The sequence below is a fragment of the Teleopsis dalmanni genome, chromosome 2, assembly GCF_002237135.1.
Source record: "Teleopsis dalmanni isolate 2A chromosome 2, ASM223713v2, whole genome shotgun sequence".
Classification (NCBI taxonomy): domain Eukaryota; kingdom Metazoa; phylum Arthropoda; class Insecta; order Diptera; family Diopsidae; genus Teleopsis; species Teleopsis dalmanni.
In genome coordinates this window covers 27,839,389-27,855,255 of record NC_051847.1, presented here as the reverse complement: position 1 = coordinate 27,855,255, position 15,867 = coordinate 27,839,389, and the positions used below count along the sequence as shown (strand labels likewise).

Below are 15,867 nucleotides of genomic sequence, written 5' to 3'. Positions count from 1 at the left end.
AATTCAGCTTATTTTACCACAATACAACGTTCAGTAGAGATAGATTCCTTGTGGTAAATTTAAAATTTTGAAAATATTTCCGTATAATAAATGTTTATAAATTTAACTGCATTTTTTTTTTATTATTATTTTGTTATAATTTGTACACAATAATTTCACACATCAATATAAAAACTCTTAACTTCAATAGCTAATAAAAAGAATTAAGTTCTGCTAAACATTATTTATTGAAGCGTCTAATTTTCCTTAGCGATTTTTTTATACTATTTGTGTTTTCACTTTAGCTAAAAATGTATTTATATGCATATATAAATTTAATATATATATATATGTATATATAATAATAGATTTATTACTAAAATCTGTTATAATTATAATAAGAAAGTATAAACTCTTAATGCTGTTAGCAGGTAAAATTTACATTTACAACTTTAATATTATTATTTATTAATATTTGTTATAAATATCTTAATATTGCTTATCATAAACTTTTCAACGAAACGCAGCAGCAAAACATGTAGAAATTTTTTGAAACTAATTCCAGTATTGCGCCTAAAACGTTACTTTAAGTATTTGCTTAAACTAAAACCTAAAGAATTAGCTTAAAAAATCTCAACAGATTCTGTGTGCGTTTGTTTTGCTAATTTCAAATAAAATATTTATTAATTAAATAAAAAATTCGTTTTTATAATATTTTTATGTTTTCATTTGAATTTAAGTTTATTTATTTATTTTACAACTATTTACAGTTCGGTGTAGTAACATACTAATTTTAAATATTTTAACTAGTTTTTTCTTTCTTTTACTATATCAAAGTAGAGACTTACGCACTAATTGAATTGTATATAGAAAACTTTTAAAAAATAAGCAAAAAATAATTTTTACAATGGATAAATTTCGAGAATTGCCACTGCAATTTCTTAAGCTTTATATTTACACTTAATAATTTTAAAATTTTACTTAAATTTATTAAATTTAAATTTAAATAATTTATCAGAAATTATGTTCTTTAATTTCGTTTACGTCGAGCTAAGTTTTTACTCACTACTCACACTGAGAGCTCATGGGTTCATTTTATTAGTTATAAGGGTCCATAAAATCTTATATGTACTATTTATATATATATATAAATAATTATATTTTTTTATCGTTTCTTAATGCAAAATTCTTGAAAAATTCAATTAACAAAATTTCGTAAAGTTTTTACACTGTTTTTTTTCTCTAGTCTCTTACGAATATTTTGGTAACATTAATTTTAATAAATTCTTTTTATTACATATATATTTATTATTTATTATTTTTTTTTTTTTCAATGAGAAACATATAATATTGTTTAATAAGTAAATAAAATATTACCTAGAGATTTTTTATGGTGTCACATTTCTTAAGGTGGTTTTTACATATCTGAACATTTAAATCTTACGAATTCATTGTGCAATGAACCTAAATAAAATGTTGACTATTTCAAGCCATACGAAATCGTATGTATATCGTTTGTGTGTGTGTGTATGTATGGATTTCTATTCCTTAAAATGTTTTTTTTTCAATTTTTCTTTTGCTGGCAGGATCTCTGTTTTAGTAACTTTATGTCATCCCTTGTTAGTATAAATAGTTAGAGTAGTTTTGTGGAACTGCTGCTGTTGAGAATTTTCCTTTTGAATTATCCTTGGAAACGTAGTTTCTTTCGTATTTTAGATTTATTATATTTTTATTCTTTTTTAAAATCAATGTTTAAAAATGAAGTTAAAATGTTAATTTCGAACCTTTTTTTTATAAGAAATATGTTAGCAAATAAAATTTAAAATTATATGAAAATATTGTCTTTCAAAAGCTTAAAAATGTCAGTCTTTAGTATGCTTCATAAATGCCTGAAAATGAAAAAATAAAAAAAAATTTATTAAATTAGACAAAGTGAATAAAAGTTATTAATTACTATATCACAGTTAATAAGTTATAATATAAAATAATATAAAAAGTTTCTGAATAAAGTACTCGTGTTGCTGTAAAGCAGCACTTTCTTTGTATGGTGACAAAGAAGCTTTATTAAAATTTAGAAGGATTTTGAATAGCAAAGAAAGAAATAAAGGACAGATAAAGAAATAAATTTTTGAATTTGTCCTTTATTTCTTTTTTTACTATTCAAAATCTCTCTAAATAAAAAGTTTCTCTGAAGATGACTATTCGATAGTCGAAATATTGGAAAATATCTTAATTTCTTAATTTTAAAAATAATTTGTTTTAAATATCAATAATAAATTATAGTCTGTTTTTTATTTTCATTGAAATGAGCAATTAGCCCACTCATAAATTATTATATAATAAATGAGTGAAAAGTGATTAATATAAAGATATAGAATAAGACTGATAATGAGAATGAGTTTACCTGGTAATCAGACCACGGCATTATTACTAAAAACATCGTTAATGTGCTTTCCACTTGAAGTTTTATCCTTAATGTTACATTGCTAATAAAATAAGATAAATAAAGTTAATTATTAATAAAGTGAATAAATGAAGATGGACCAAAATATTTGTAATATAAATAATTATTTACAAAAATTAAAATACCCAGATTAATATGTGTAATTTTTTATTTAAAAAAAATATTTTTTATAATTTTATGTGTTAAATAAACGACTTAAGCTTGGTATTAATTAAAAACTTAAACTTCATAAAGTTAAAAATTTAATTCTTTATAAATATTTTTCAAATAATTAAATAATATAATTGGTTGGGCAAAAAGTATTCGGCACTTTACAGTTCGCATGCCTATGAAATACAATAAGTGACAAAATGTTGAATACGTATGTACAGCGATACAAACCTATTAGATTACTGGTGAATATTTTAGTGAGATGAAGAAAAGAATAGTGATTAAATTCATGTTCAAGTCTTCAATTTGCTATCTTAATTCATATTTAGGTCAGTTTTCAGACTTACACTATGTCACTGCTTACTTAGTAAGTTACTTAAGTAACTTTAAGATTTTATGGTTTCTAATGACAGAAGTTATTTATTGCATGGGAATAGTATAAAATAGTATAAAAAGTTTTATAATTGATGATCATTTCAGCTTCCATATTACATTGCTCTAATAGGCGATAAAAAATTGATAATATACGATAAAATTGTTGTCTAAAAGTGGAGTATGCAAGATCTTGACTTCAAGATCTCGAATTTACTTCAATACTATCAGCTAATATATTAAAAATTCAAAGATTCCAGAATTTCGTGATGAACGATCATTTTATTTTTAGTGTAACATGAGTCAAACGAATGATAAAAACTGGTTAATATACGATGAAATTGTTGTAATTGTCGAGAATGCAGTAGCACAAAATTTGCTTAATGACGATCATCTGACATTCTAAAGTAAAATTCTCAGAATGCGAAAAAAAAATAACATAAAAAATTTAGTAGTCGACAGTCGTTTCATCGTCCACATAACATTACCAAAAATCTTCCCTCGTAACATTGGAGATAAAAAGTTAATCATATATCCTAAATTGTCGAGAGAGTAACAGCTTAAAATTAGCTTAATAATGATCATTAAACATAATGGAATTAAAAACTCTAAGATCGATCAAGAAGAGTATAATAACTTCCGTGATCGACGATAATTTGATCGTTTGTATAATATGGCTCTAACAAGCGATAAAAATTTGATTATATACAATAAAATTGTCTTGACAAGATAAAGCGGTAAGAGTGATAGTAAATCCCTGTTGAATAATAGATAATAAAGGAAGTAATACTGTAAAGGAATAAAGGAAATAATATACGACAATTGTATTTATCTTTATAATGAAGGTTACGTTTTCTAACTGCAGATACTAGTATGAAACTGGAGTAAATAGTGTGTTTGGTATTCATGGCTTTTACTACTTAATTTAATTTTGGCAATAATATTCTAATGTCATAACATAATTCATATGTCACTGGCTAAATCCTTCAACTTCGTAATAATATAATTTTTATTACTCTTACACACTCAGAATTTGACAGGATATTTATTTGAATTTTATTGTGAACTGTGAATTGTGAAATTTTTGTATGTAGTAAAATTTTTAATTAAAAAACCTCATTAATCACTTCTCATATGTCAACGACGGAAGAAATTGAAATTCAATGTGAATTGAAACCGAAATCAGGATTCGCTGAGACTGCCAATGCAAAAGTCGTTTGGCAACATCTGCACGCACACACAAATACACAAACACACATGCACATACGCACTCGAATGTTGCGTACGTCAAAATGGTAGCGGCGACGAGCGGCATCGAAAACCAACACAACCAAAACAAAAGCGGAAATGCACGAAATTACACAAAAAATTAATTAAAACAATTAGCAACGTTTAATTTCGAGCAATTAAATTTCAGGCGCGTAAATTTCAAAATTACATGCAATATGGCGCCTCAAGTGTGTGCGGGATGCGGGGTGTGGAGCTGCGGGATAGTGTACGTTGCGGCCGCCATTAAGAGCAAAAGTAAATTTGGTAATGGCGAAGCATAAAATTAAAATAAAATACGCAAAAATGCTGAGAACTGAAAAATGAAAATTAAAATCCGAAAGAACCAAAATTGAAGAAGAAGAAGAAGAAGAAAAAATAAAAAATAAATAACAACAAATAATAAACGAAAGCAAAACATTTAAAATTAATTGCTTTTTCGAGTAGCTAAAAACTGAAAATACAAAACTCTGAGTACTGAAAATCGAGTACCGAGTGGCGATACGCGATACGCGATAGGCGAGAACTGAAAGCGGTACAAAAATAAACTGAAGAGGAATGTTGTTAAAGAAGTGGTTGCCACGTTGCGAAAACTCACCTCCTGCTTAAGTTGCCACTGCTTCATGGCTGATTTATACTTCTCGAATTCATTACACCAGTGCGAGTAGATTTTTTGGTAATCGTTTTTCTTCGATGGCGGCGTACATCTGAAAGGAAAAAAAAACACACACCAAATCATTAAATTGTTAGTCAAAGGAATACAAAGATATGAATACGCATTTGTCTATACGTGAATAGTCGGCATTTTTCGAAAACCGTAGGAATAACAAATTGTTGCTGTTTACAAAAATGAAAGCAAATAATTAAATTAACGTTAATAATATTTAAATTACTGGAACGAGGCAATTTCTGCTGAGTATACGTATACGTATAAGCAAACTAAGGCAATAAGTTTGATTTCTGGAGGGGTGGGGGGAAACAGAAAAACGGAAATTAAAAATACAGCAGGTAACAGCGTTCATAATTACTATAGGAAATGTAGGAATAAATGAAGTGAGTTTGAAAGACCCAACAAAATTGGAATTTAATTAGTTGAATTGATGGTTGTTAAATTGGTGGTGGAATCTCAAATAACATTTGGCTTAGATTGCTCTCTTTTTAAACAACATGTGTGAAAGTTTATACATATTGTATATATATGGTATTATGGGAAATATTATTAAATAATACAGAATGTGCTTGAATTATTGAAATAAAAAAGAGAAATTCCCATTGAAACTTTTTTTCAGCTTTATTTTCCTTACAATATTCAAGATTTCAGTTTTATACTAAGACATATATGGTTTTTAATTACATATGATAGATATTTATATCACATTATTTATAGAACCCGTTTTGAACTTTTTGTTAACAGTGTTTAGTGTTTAATAAACTCAGTGTTTAGTTAAAGTGCGGTGCAGTCTATCATTTTTGAATGTCATTCAAGTTGCGCTCTCTCTTGCTCAAATTTATTCTAGCGACCGAAATTGAAAACGCTCACATTTAAGAGTTGTAATTCAAGCAAAATTTTTGTAGAGAAAAGGGTGTTTGCGCACGCTGTAAGTTTGTTAGTGCAACTACTTAAAGATATGCTCTTGAATGGCGAATGTAAGTTTTTGGGTGACAGGCTATTATTCACAACATGTTCAATTTTAGATTTTTTCTCTTGAATGACACTCAAAAATGATAGTCTGCACCACGCTTAGCAGTGTTTACTAAACGCTGTTATATGTAAATAAACCACTTATTTGCAATATAGTAAGTTAAGTTATACCGGCGATCTGTGGAATTTGTATTTTATATCGTTAGATTCTAGTAAAACTCGTCAACCACTGTAGCGAGAGACGGTTGTTTAATTGTGCTATTGTAGCAAGAGACTGTACTGTAACAGTGAGTTGGCCACACTAATCGGACTACGAGAAGTGTCCTCAACTGCTATATTCAGAAACAGTACTTTATTTGTTCGTTGAGCATTACACATCTCTTACAACAATGTCTTTATATTTATTAAATACTTGTGTTTAAACTCACCTGTGAGCATCTACATTAACGCTGTAACTGCAAAGTAATGTGCCATCTAAATAACTATCATAACGTCCACCATCGCTTTCATCAACTGAGATAATTACAAGTCCACCTTCAGAAGTTTCAATGTATTTCGTTGGTGAGTAATTTATTTCATATCTGTAAGTAAAGAGGAATTATTTAATATAACTGAATTGTTATTACATTATAGTGATATCAGAATGTAATATATATATATATACGCTTTTTTGAAGTCCTCAAACAATGGATATTAGCTTCATATTTCTTTATATACCATTCACTTGTTACAAATAATTTTTTCTATACACAACTTCAGGTGCTTAAAGTCAATGCAATTAAATGGAAAACGTGTGAAAGTGTTTGGGAAATGCTTTTCCCCATATTTGTACGAAGCGACATCAAATAGCAAGGATATTTTCCCATTTATGGTGAAACATACTTAAGCGTATCCAAGTTCATAAATAACAATGAGAATAAAAATAAAAATTTAAATTGAAAAGTTCGACATATCAAAAAAGGAAAACAACGACCAAATAGCGGTGTAGACGACGATGGTTGCTAGGATAAAAGTTTTGCCATCAAATGAAATCGTAAGCCAAAACCCAAACTGCCAAGAAGATGAGCAGAATGTGAAGAAAGCACCCCAACGAGACGTCAAGAAGTTATAAAAACCAAATAGAAAATAAAATAGTAAATGAAAATGCACATAAACGCCGAAAAGTAGACTCGCATATTTTGAAATGTCAATTTACCAAGACGGATACAAGCGAGTTTTCCGTTTGTTTTCTTTCCACTCCACATTTTTTTTTACTTTTACACTTTGCACATCATTTTTATTTTTATTTTTACTTTTACTTTTTTTTTTATTTTCATTTCACATTGCAGCGGATTCAGTTACATTTCCGTTTACTTTATTTGGTTTGAATGATTTTGTACTCGAATATTTTTTTCGATAACGTTTTTGATTCGGAATGTTTTGGTAATAAAAATTTATATTTGCATCGCTGGCATTGCTTCGTATTGAATCTTCACGTTGAGAATGAAGGCATCGTATTTCAAAATAAACAAAAATATAGAGAGTAGAGTTCTACTGAGTAACCTTTCTCTAAGCAAACCGCCACTGCAAGCCGGTACGACTTTAAAGTAGACACTTCAACTACTCGCAGTTAACAGTTCCAAGTCTAAAGCGCACTTTTCTGTGAATTTGCGTTTAAAGACACAGCTGTGTTGTCTCCAAGGACCTTTGGAACGTCATCGCAATGTTTAAAGTTTTTAATGTACGTTTCCGTTTCAGTTGCATGCTTCAGCCGAATTGCGTGCAGACGTAAGCAATTTTTGTTACCTTTTTAGGGAAGCTAATAATTTCATTTTGGTTTTTTTCTAATTTTGTGGGGTTGAAAGTCAATGAAAATAACTTCAAATATTCAAACAGTTGTTGATATTATTAAAAAGTTATCAATCCATTATAGGGATTCTATTTCATTGCAGTTTGCATATTTGGGGTGCTAATAGCTGTGTTGCTACATGTGTGAAATCAAAAGCAATTTCTCTGAGTTCAGATTTCAAAGTGAAGAACTCAAGAAAGACATATGTATATATACTTAAATACACATTTTTTATTTTGTAATTTAGTACTTCAAAATGTTTTCTTACCGTCCTCGTTCATTTGAGTGATGATACCATCGCACCGATTTTTGTCTCAGTACTTCCGGTATTTTCACAAAGCACGACAAATGTAATGTCTGTCCATATGATGCTGTTATACGTTTCTTTAAAACACTTGTGTCACAAATGCCAGAAGTCTCATTGGCAACGTCCTGAAAAATTAAGAAAAATTAGAAAATAAATATGATATTGAATTAATAATATATAAACAAAAAAATATAATATAGAGTTTTATGATAAGGTATCTAGGATTATTAAATAAAAGATAATAATAATTTCATCAACGAAGTTTAGGCTAGGTGAAGTAGAGGGATGAATGAGTCCTCCACAATTAGCTTAAAAGTCATTGTTATTCCAGCATTCCTCGTAATGGTAGCTCTGTAGGTCATGTTAGAACCAGTCGGAAGCATTGATAAATGAGGTTGATGAAGAATGGGATACCCAATAGCTAGAACCTGGTTCTGGACAAACCTGAACATAGATACAACAGATGTTCTGGTATCTTTTCTACGAGCATTGCGAACACTTAAAATCTGTCATTATTATAACTCAACCCATTTAGTGTACAAACTATCCGAAACTATTAAATAAAAACCAATAAAATCTACAAATCAAAATTTGAAGGTTCAGCCAGTAATAAATTGCAACAGCAAAAATCTTTATATTTAATTAATTGAATTTTTTGGTTGACTATATAGTTGCTTCCAGTATGGTATTGTCAATTACTTATCATTAGTAACCTTTAGAAGCAACTCTTAAATAATTTTGTTACGAGTACCTTCAAAGTAAACCCCATCGAGTTAATCTAATATTAATAATCAAGTTATAATATATTAAGCTAACCTTATAACTAGTAATAACGTAATTATTTATATTACTAATAAACGTTTTATTTGTTATTATCAAAATTAAATTTATTCATTATAAAAATATTATAACACACTCATTTATACTTACTTGTAAAAGACCCAACTGATAAGACTTGCAAGTACCAGTTTCTTTATCCCAGCCGCAATAGGGATCTGCAACACAACGGAAACAGGAATCATAGCGAACTTTACACATAGCTACATCGATTTGTTTGACCATATGATCGGTAGCAATATACAAGGAACCAATTTTGGGACTAAGGCCCATTTCACGTATAGGTTCATTATGTGCTGCCTCAAATATATCTAACAAATTTGAGTGCCTATTTCCATAACGTACGAATTGTACGATTTTATAAATTAATCCAGTACTCGTACCGACGAAATATACCAAATATTCCTGATTAAGTTTATCTATGCGAATTCTGCAAAACAAAGAAAAGAAAATAAAGAAATAAAATATTTTTAAGTGAGAATATTTTTTTCTTAGAGCATTTTGTGAAGCTTTTTATATTAGTTTCTGGAGACTAGCAGATCTCGAAAAAGAGTTTTCCATAACTACCACCATTACAGTTTTTAAGTGATCTTCACAGATCTTTTACCTTAAATATTTATTCCCATCGGGAAATGAGGTACGGTCTTTACTATAATAAATATAATTTTCTTCAAAATTTAATGAGGCTTCTGATATTAGTTCTTTAACATTTCCTATGAATTATAGCCTTGGTTCTTGTTAAGATTTTCATATAATACTCGTAGCTGAAAGTTATTAATTTTTCTTCTTATTTTTGACTGATATCATAAAAATCGGCATTTAAAAGTCTAAAACTCTATAAAGTTTAAAAGTCCTGTCAATTATTCAAGATATTTACTATCCAAACTGTCTACAATAGACACTTTAGATTTATACACTCAATAGATTGTATAAATATTTAATTTTTTCAAGATCATAGTCTTATCTTTTTTTTTACCACTAAATACAATAGATATATTCCACAATTAGTTTTACGTTAGATACAGAGCCTTCTCCAAAGGTAAAAAGTCTTAGTATCGAAAATGTAAGAATGATAAAATAAGTTCCCCTACCTTTATAGTCAATATCACATGCACACAGTTGGGTCTAACAAATTATATAACAAAATTGGGTTTTACACAATAGTACGTACACTTAAAGTATCATGGAGAAATGATAATGATAACTGGTTATCTAGTATGGAACAGTCTGTGTTTATGTCATATTGCGAGAGAGGGAAAAAAGAGGTGCAAGTTGGTACAAAGTTCTTTCAGGTTGGGTGGGCTTACATGATAATGGACTTCTTGAATTAAAAGAATGTATGAGAGTACTTTAAACATGGAATAATTTTAAGTTATGAAAAAAGAGTAGAATTGGGCTGAACTATAGATACTTTGGAGAATAGAATATTTTCTATTATTAAAATATATTTAGACTGAGCGACCCATACTGAAGTTTTATGTTATTAAATGCTCTATATTTAGAGGCGTTTTAAACACATTTTTAGAGTAAACACAGTAGGCTGGTTAAGTTATTAATAGAAAGAGTACACATAAAATAATGAATTTGCAATTATTTTTAATTGATATAAAGGCTGATATAAATAAAAAATAAAATACACCGCCCTGAGTAATAATGGTCTTATAATAATAGAAGTAACTATAGTCTTCTTCAACAGACTATAGTTTATATATATATATATTGTGAGACGTTAGGACAGCGTACCGTCCAGCAATGGCCCCACTGAAGTGTAAGATTAGACGAAGTAGACCACGAAATGGTTTGGATCCTTTTCGTCCTTCGATTCTCAGATTTCGTTATTGAGTTAAAACCAGATAGGCTTCCATTCGTATAACTATTCAATAACTATATTCTATAGTCTATTGACTATATATAGATATATATTTATAGTAATAAAAACCAATCTATGAACTTCGATTCTTAGAAATCGTTATTGAGTTAACACTAGATTGGCTACCATTCGCGTAACTACTCAATAACTATATTCTATAGTATATTGACTATATATAGATATATATTTATAGTAATATAAACCAATCTATTAGCTTTTACTTCTTTTTTACATTAGCCTTTTTAGCAATAAAAAATAATTAAAAAAGTGAACTAATTTGAATTATTTTTATGCTAATGTATTTTAGACCTCTCTTTAGGTCAGTGGTTTATATAAACACAAAAAAAAATTTAATTTTTTTTAAACTTTAAAAAATTATTTTCAAATTGAACTAAAAACTTACTTTACTATGAAATCTCAAGTTCGCGAGATTTTTTTTTGTATTTTTCTCTTAAATGCAGTATGCCACAGAAAGTCCTTTCTTGTGCTAAATGACAACAGTTTACATTATTTTATATAAAAACTGCAAAAATGCAGCACAAAACGAGTTCAAACATCTGCAAAAACGCAGTCACATTATAAACTTAGACCAATGTTTCGCGGTTTTTTAAGTTTTCAATGCTAAAGAACCAAAAAGTAGAGATCCATATTTGTTCTGCTTTATGTTTTTTTTTCACTATGACATTCGTATAATTTTTTGGTATGTTCTGTGATTATCCTTTTCAAGTAAAACGTTTACCGCAGCAAATTTTTCAAGACTAACACTTAAGTTATTTACTAAAACTATTTTTACACTGCAAACACACATTTTTAATGCATTAAGTGCCGAAACTCTTGACTTGAGCAATTTTAGAGCTAAACCGAAACCGGAAACAGGCAGAAATAAAATTAAAAAAATAAATTGTTATTCTTGCCTACAAAACCGCTGCTTAAGTAACGCCGTTGAGTTTTGGCAACGAAGCCGAAATTTCGATTTATTTTGTATTTATAAAGTTTTACTCAAGGCACTTTAAATACTTTTTACTTGACAGAGCACTTCCCTTGCCCTCAGTCAACCCTTTGCCATGCAACCAAACTCATAAATTCATTTAAAATGCATTAACTGCAGCAACTTACTTGTCCACAACCAATTTGGTTAGGATAACATCACGTTTGTAAAAGACGGGATTGCCAAATTCATGATCGACCGCCTTATCCATTAGCGGATGTTTACGTATGAAATTCAACACTGAATCAGGCAGTGCAGCGGTATCGTTTGTGCAAGTGCCAGGACGTGGTTCTGGAACTTTCGAATTCAGTACTGGCAACCAGGCGGAATTTGATGTGGCTTGCTCCTTAAACTTGCCTGCAAAATAAATAAAAAGAAATTTTTATTAAATTTTAGATAAATGAGGTTAGAGTATAAAAAGTAGTAGATAAAGTAGTAGATAGTAGTAGATATACATAAATACAATATATTTAAAAACTATTCGTAAGTGATGACTTTGAGTACAATAAATGACTATAGCTTTTTTAAAATAATATTCTTTATTCTATTTAGTTCTGATTTTTTAACAATTTTCTCTTGTTTTTCTAGAGATTTCATACTGACAAATCCTTTCTAAATACTGAACAATTTTCTACTAATTACTATTTTCTTTGACATATCAAATGTTGTGTTTTGTTGTGTTTAAAGGACTTCAAGTCCTTTTTTGTTTAGTTTATCTTATTTTGACATTAAGAGTGTGCATAGATTTTTTTGCATTCTTCACAATCACAATTTTTAGCAACACCATTTGTTTTCCTAATTAATTACTCTGGTTACAAAGTTTTCCACAAAAAACTTGTACTTTTTTGGCAAACTTGGCAAGAAAAATGTTTTTAATAAAAGTTGTGGTAATGAATTTTAAGTGCCAGCTTACGGGACTGCTGTCTCTTCACTGCTATTATGAATTTTTAAAAGTTTTTCGGAAAATTAATGAAGTTCGATTTTGGGCTATCTGGGTTTATCAGTGGAAACAGACACAAAAATATAAAAAATTGGTTGCAAAGTCGAAAGTAGTTAGTTGGGATGCTGTGGATATAGATCTGTGGAATACATATAAAACAAAGTTCAACAATCTTTTTTGACAGCCCTCAAAATCTATCAAAAACTGGTATCGAAAGCCTCGCGAAATTCTTAACCAACTTTTTTTTTCGGTAAAGACTGAATAAACAAATCACTGATTCTGTTATTATGTGATATCTATAATAACAGACTTAAGTGACCCACAGGTGGTGTACGTGAGGTGTGAAGTACACACTTATCCTTAAGCCAAAAGTGAGGTTAGGTTCGAACAACGAATGTTAATACAAGTACCAACACTTGTACTCGGAGACATCTATCGTCCATAGTAATACTCTCAAAATCACTTCAGAGGGGTGAGTTACACTAATCGCCATTATCATCTTGTATTATCGCTGTTAAACTTGTTAATCTTCTAGGTGCGACTAAAAAAAAATCTAACAAATCCACATTCGTATACCTTTCCACGCGAAAACGATAGATACGGATGCAATTTGATGCATTATTTATACTTAACGAATAGTCACGCCCAATGTCTTGGTAAAAACAATCATTGTTTCGCTGCGATCGCTATTGTTGTTCTGTCCGTTGTCAAGGTAGTCGATGTTGCAAGGGTGCCACACCTTAACCGTTTTGCATTCCATTTTTGAGCTCTGCTGTCCACTCAACTAAAATGCTACTTCGACTCCAGAGTGAAGTGATGGATCCAAGTTCTTCTTATTGTTATATACTAGTGCAGTCTTTTTTATGTCACTTCTAGGAGGAGCCACTATTTTAGTTTACGGCTTATCAAAATGCTTTTATGAACTTTGATGTTTTTCGATGTCAACACCTCTTATGGGTAACCAGCATGTTATTGTTGAAGCCCGTGAGGATGTGAAAAGCAGATAAAATGAAGGAATTACACGCCGAGTACATGAGTTTAGATGTTGATGAGTAATGTTTAAGTGAGAGTAAGAATGGTTGAGACTTTAATACAAATCAACCATGATCACGATAAAGAAACCTGGCCACTTTAATGGGGTGGGTCCAAAGGCTGATTTGACTGAGGTTTGTGTGATTGGCACCGTCATGGGGTGTAGAGCTGCGGTTGACCTACACTAGGAATTGATGTATTTATGCGTAACCAGTAACTGTAAGTACATGGCTATATCATGATCACAAATGAGCTAGGACAAATATTGTTGTACGGAGTAATCATCGTTCTTTTTGGGATTTGTTAGACTGGAGATTATTGAGAACCAAGCTTTTTAGTGCCACTAAAATTGTTGTAACTAAATGAGTAATCTTCCAAATGTGATGAAATTTGAACAGGTTTCATTATAGACTTGCCACTTTTTGAAATTGATATAGATTTTTAAATAGAAACGCTGCTAGTGTGTTATCTTACAGATTTATGAGCCGTTGTGTTAGTCCTCGACAGAAACATAGAAAATGGTTCATTGATTCTGTGTCTTCTTTATAAAATTCTGTACAATCTTATTATCGAAAGAAGACACTCTTGAATCATCGGCGGAGTGGTGTAGTATCGCGCAAGTAATTAACTAAGTATAGGTACGTGTTGTAGGCTTGTTGAAACCTCAAAAGTTTTTCGTTTGAACTTAACCTTAAAGTTGTCTCAACCTAGCAATATATTTATTGTTTTTAATTTTATTTTTAATTAAATAATAAACTTTTTTTATCTCTTGTAATTTTTACACTTTCATAATATTTGTGCAATTCTTTTCTCAAATTTTATAGCCTAATTTGAAACAAAAAATAGCTACAATCAAACTAACAAAATTAATGAATTCAAAACAAAAAATTGTATTAAAAAAATTAAATTCTACCTTGCAATAGGTAATGGCAGTAGTTTCACTTACAATAATCTCGGCTGTGTAACATTTATGTGGTATCTTGAACCCAGTGTGGCCTCATTAGATATATAAAAATATCTTGTTTCACTACAAAATAACATACATTTTGTAGATCCGAGGACAAGGCAGAGCAAGCCAAGCCATCGTAAGACAAGAAAAGATACAGTGGAAGGATATAAAATTTTTGCAACAAAATACTTTGAAGCAGTTAAGTGCAAATATAACTAAAAATTTGCATATCTTTCAAGGACATCAAAATGTAGAGCAACGCAAAAGGATATTGCAGTGGTTGTGCCGGATTAAGGCCATTTTGAGATAAAATGTCGCACTGCCGAGATACTCGTGTAAGTAAAAGTACTTAATGTAGCACAATTGCTACAATTTATACGTTACAATGTTGTAAGGTTGTAACGTCGTATAAAACCGCTGCAGCAAATAGCGCTGGGCGTTTAAGCGGCAAGGGAGGACGAAGTAAGAAATTAAGAGAACTCCAGTGTGCTGCACACAATATCAGAGTTTAAAATGCCAACATTGTCGACATTTAGAGGCGTTTCGCGATATTTCATATGCAGTGAGCGATTTTATTAACGTGACTTAGCGTGCGTGACAGGTGCAAAACCGTTTCCAAGTGAGCATTTTTTGGATACTTTCAAGCATAAAATTTTATGTCTCTTTTCGGTACTGTTTCCAAAAATTCCAAAAAATGAAAATCCTTAATAAAAGAGTACATATGTTGGTAAAATTTATATTTTGTTTCTTTTATGGAACAGTGGATTTTCGGGTTCGGATTTTTATTGCAATTTCAAATATATTTTCGTATTAGAAGTTTAAGAATGTTAAAGTTCTCGCTGCTGAGCTTAGGCAAAGCCTCGTTGAAGTTTTGTTATTTTACAATATTTAGTTACATATACAATAAGCCTAGAAAGGAGTTCTTATATATAAATAAGATAGTGTAATTCAAAAATATAATTCATATTTTTTATAACGAATAAAAGTTTTACTAGATTTCAAAAAATATTGAATTGAAACAGATTTTTGATTTTAAATTCAGTTTAATGACAGATTATTAATCTGATATACTCAAACCTAATATAATCTTACACTACCATTTTATTGAGTAATTTTTTGCAAATAGTCAAGCAGGGACTTTCTAGATTCTAATAAATATTGAATTGAAACAGGTTTTTGATTTTAAATTCAGTTTAATGGCAGATTATTAATCTGATATACTCAAACCTAATATAATCTTACA

The 15,867-nt window shown here is 29.7% G+C and overlaps 1 protein-coding gene and 1 long non-coding RNA gene across 4 annotated transcripts in view; one reads left to right on the top strand and one right to left on the bottom strand.

Moving 5' to 3' along the window:
* Positions 1–15,867, top strand: part of LOC119686282 — a 76,416-nt gene that overhangs the window by 52,555 nt on the left and 7,994 nt on the right. The gene's annotated exons all lie outside the window — the stretch shown is intronic.
* The window catches only part of LOC119686279 (semaphorin-2A), an 88,208-nt gene continuing 74,105 nt past the window's right edge, over positions 1,765–15,867 (bottom strand). For both annotated transcript variants that reach the window (XM_038100827.1, XM_038100828.1), the window contains exons 9-15: positions 11,832–12,060; positions 8,939–9,275; positions 7,970–8,133; positions 6,302–6,454; positions 4,830–4,938; positions 2,384–2,465; positions 1,765–1,868 (exon numbers count right to left, since the gene is read on the bottom strand). In XM_038100827.1, the coding sequence (XP_037956755.1) occupies positions 2,391–2,465; positions 4,830–4,938; positions 6,302–6,454; positions 7,970–8,133; positions 8,939–9,275; positions 11,832–12,060 (1,067 nt within the window). In that variant the 3' untranslated portion in view covers positions 1,765–1,868; positions 2,384–2,390. The remainder of the gene's footprint in view (positions 1,869–2,383; positions 2,466–4,829; positions 4,939–6,301; positions 6,455–7,969; positions 8,134–8,938; positions 9,276–11,831; positions 12,061–15,867) is intronic.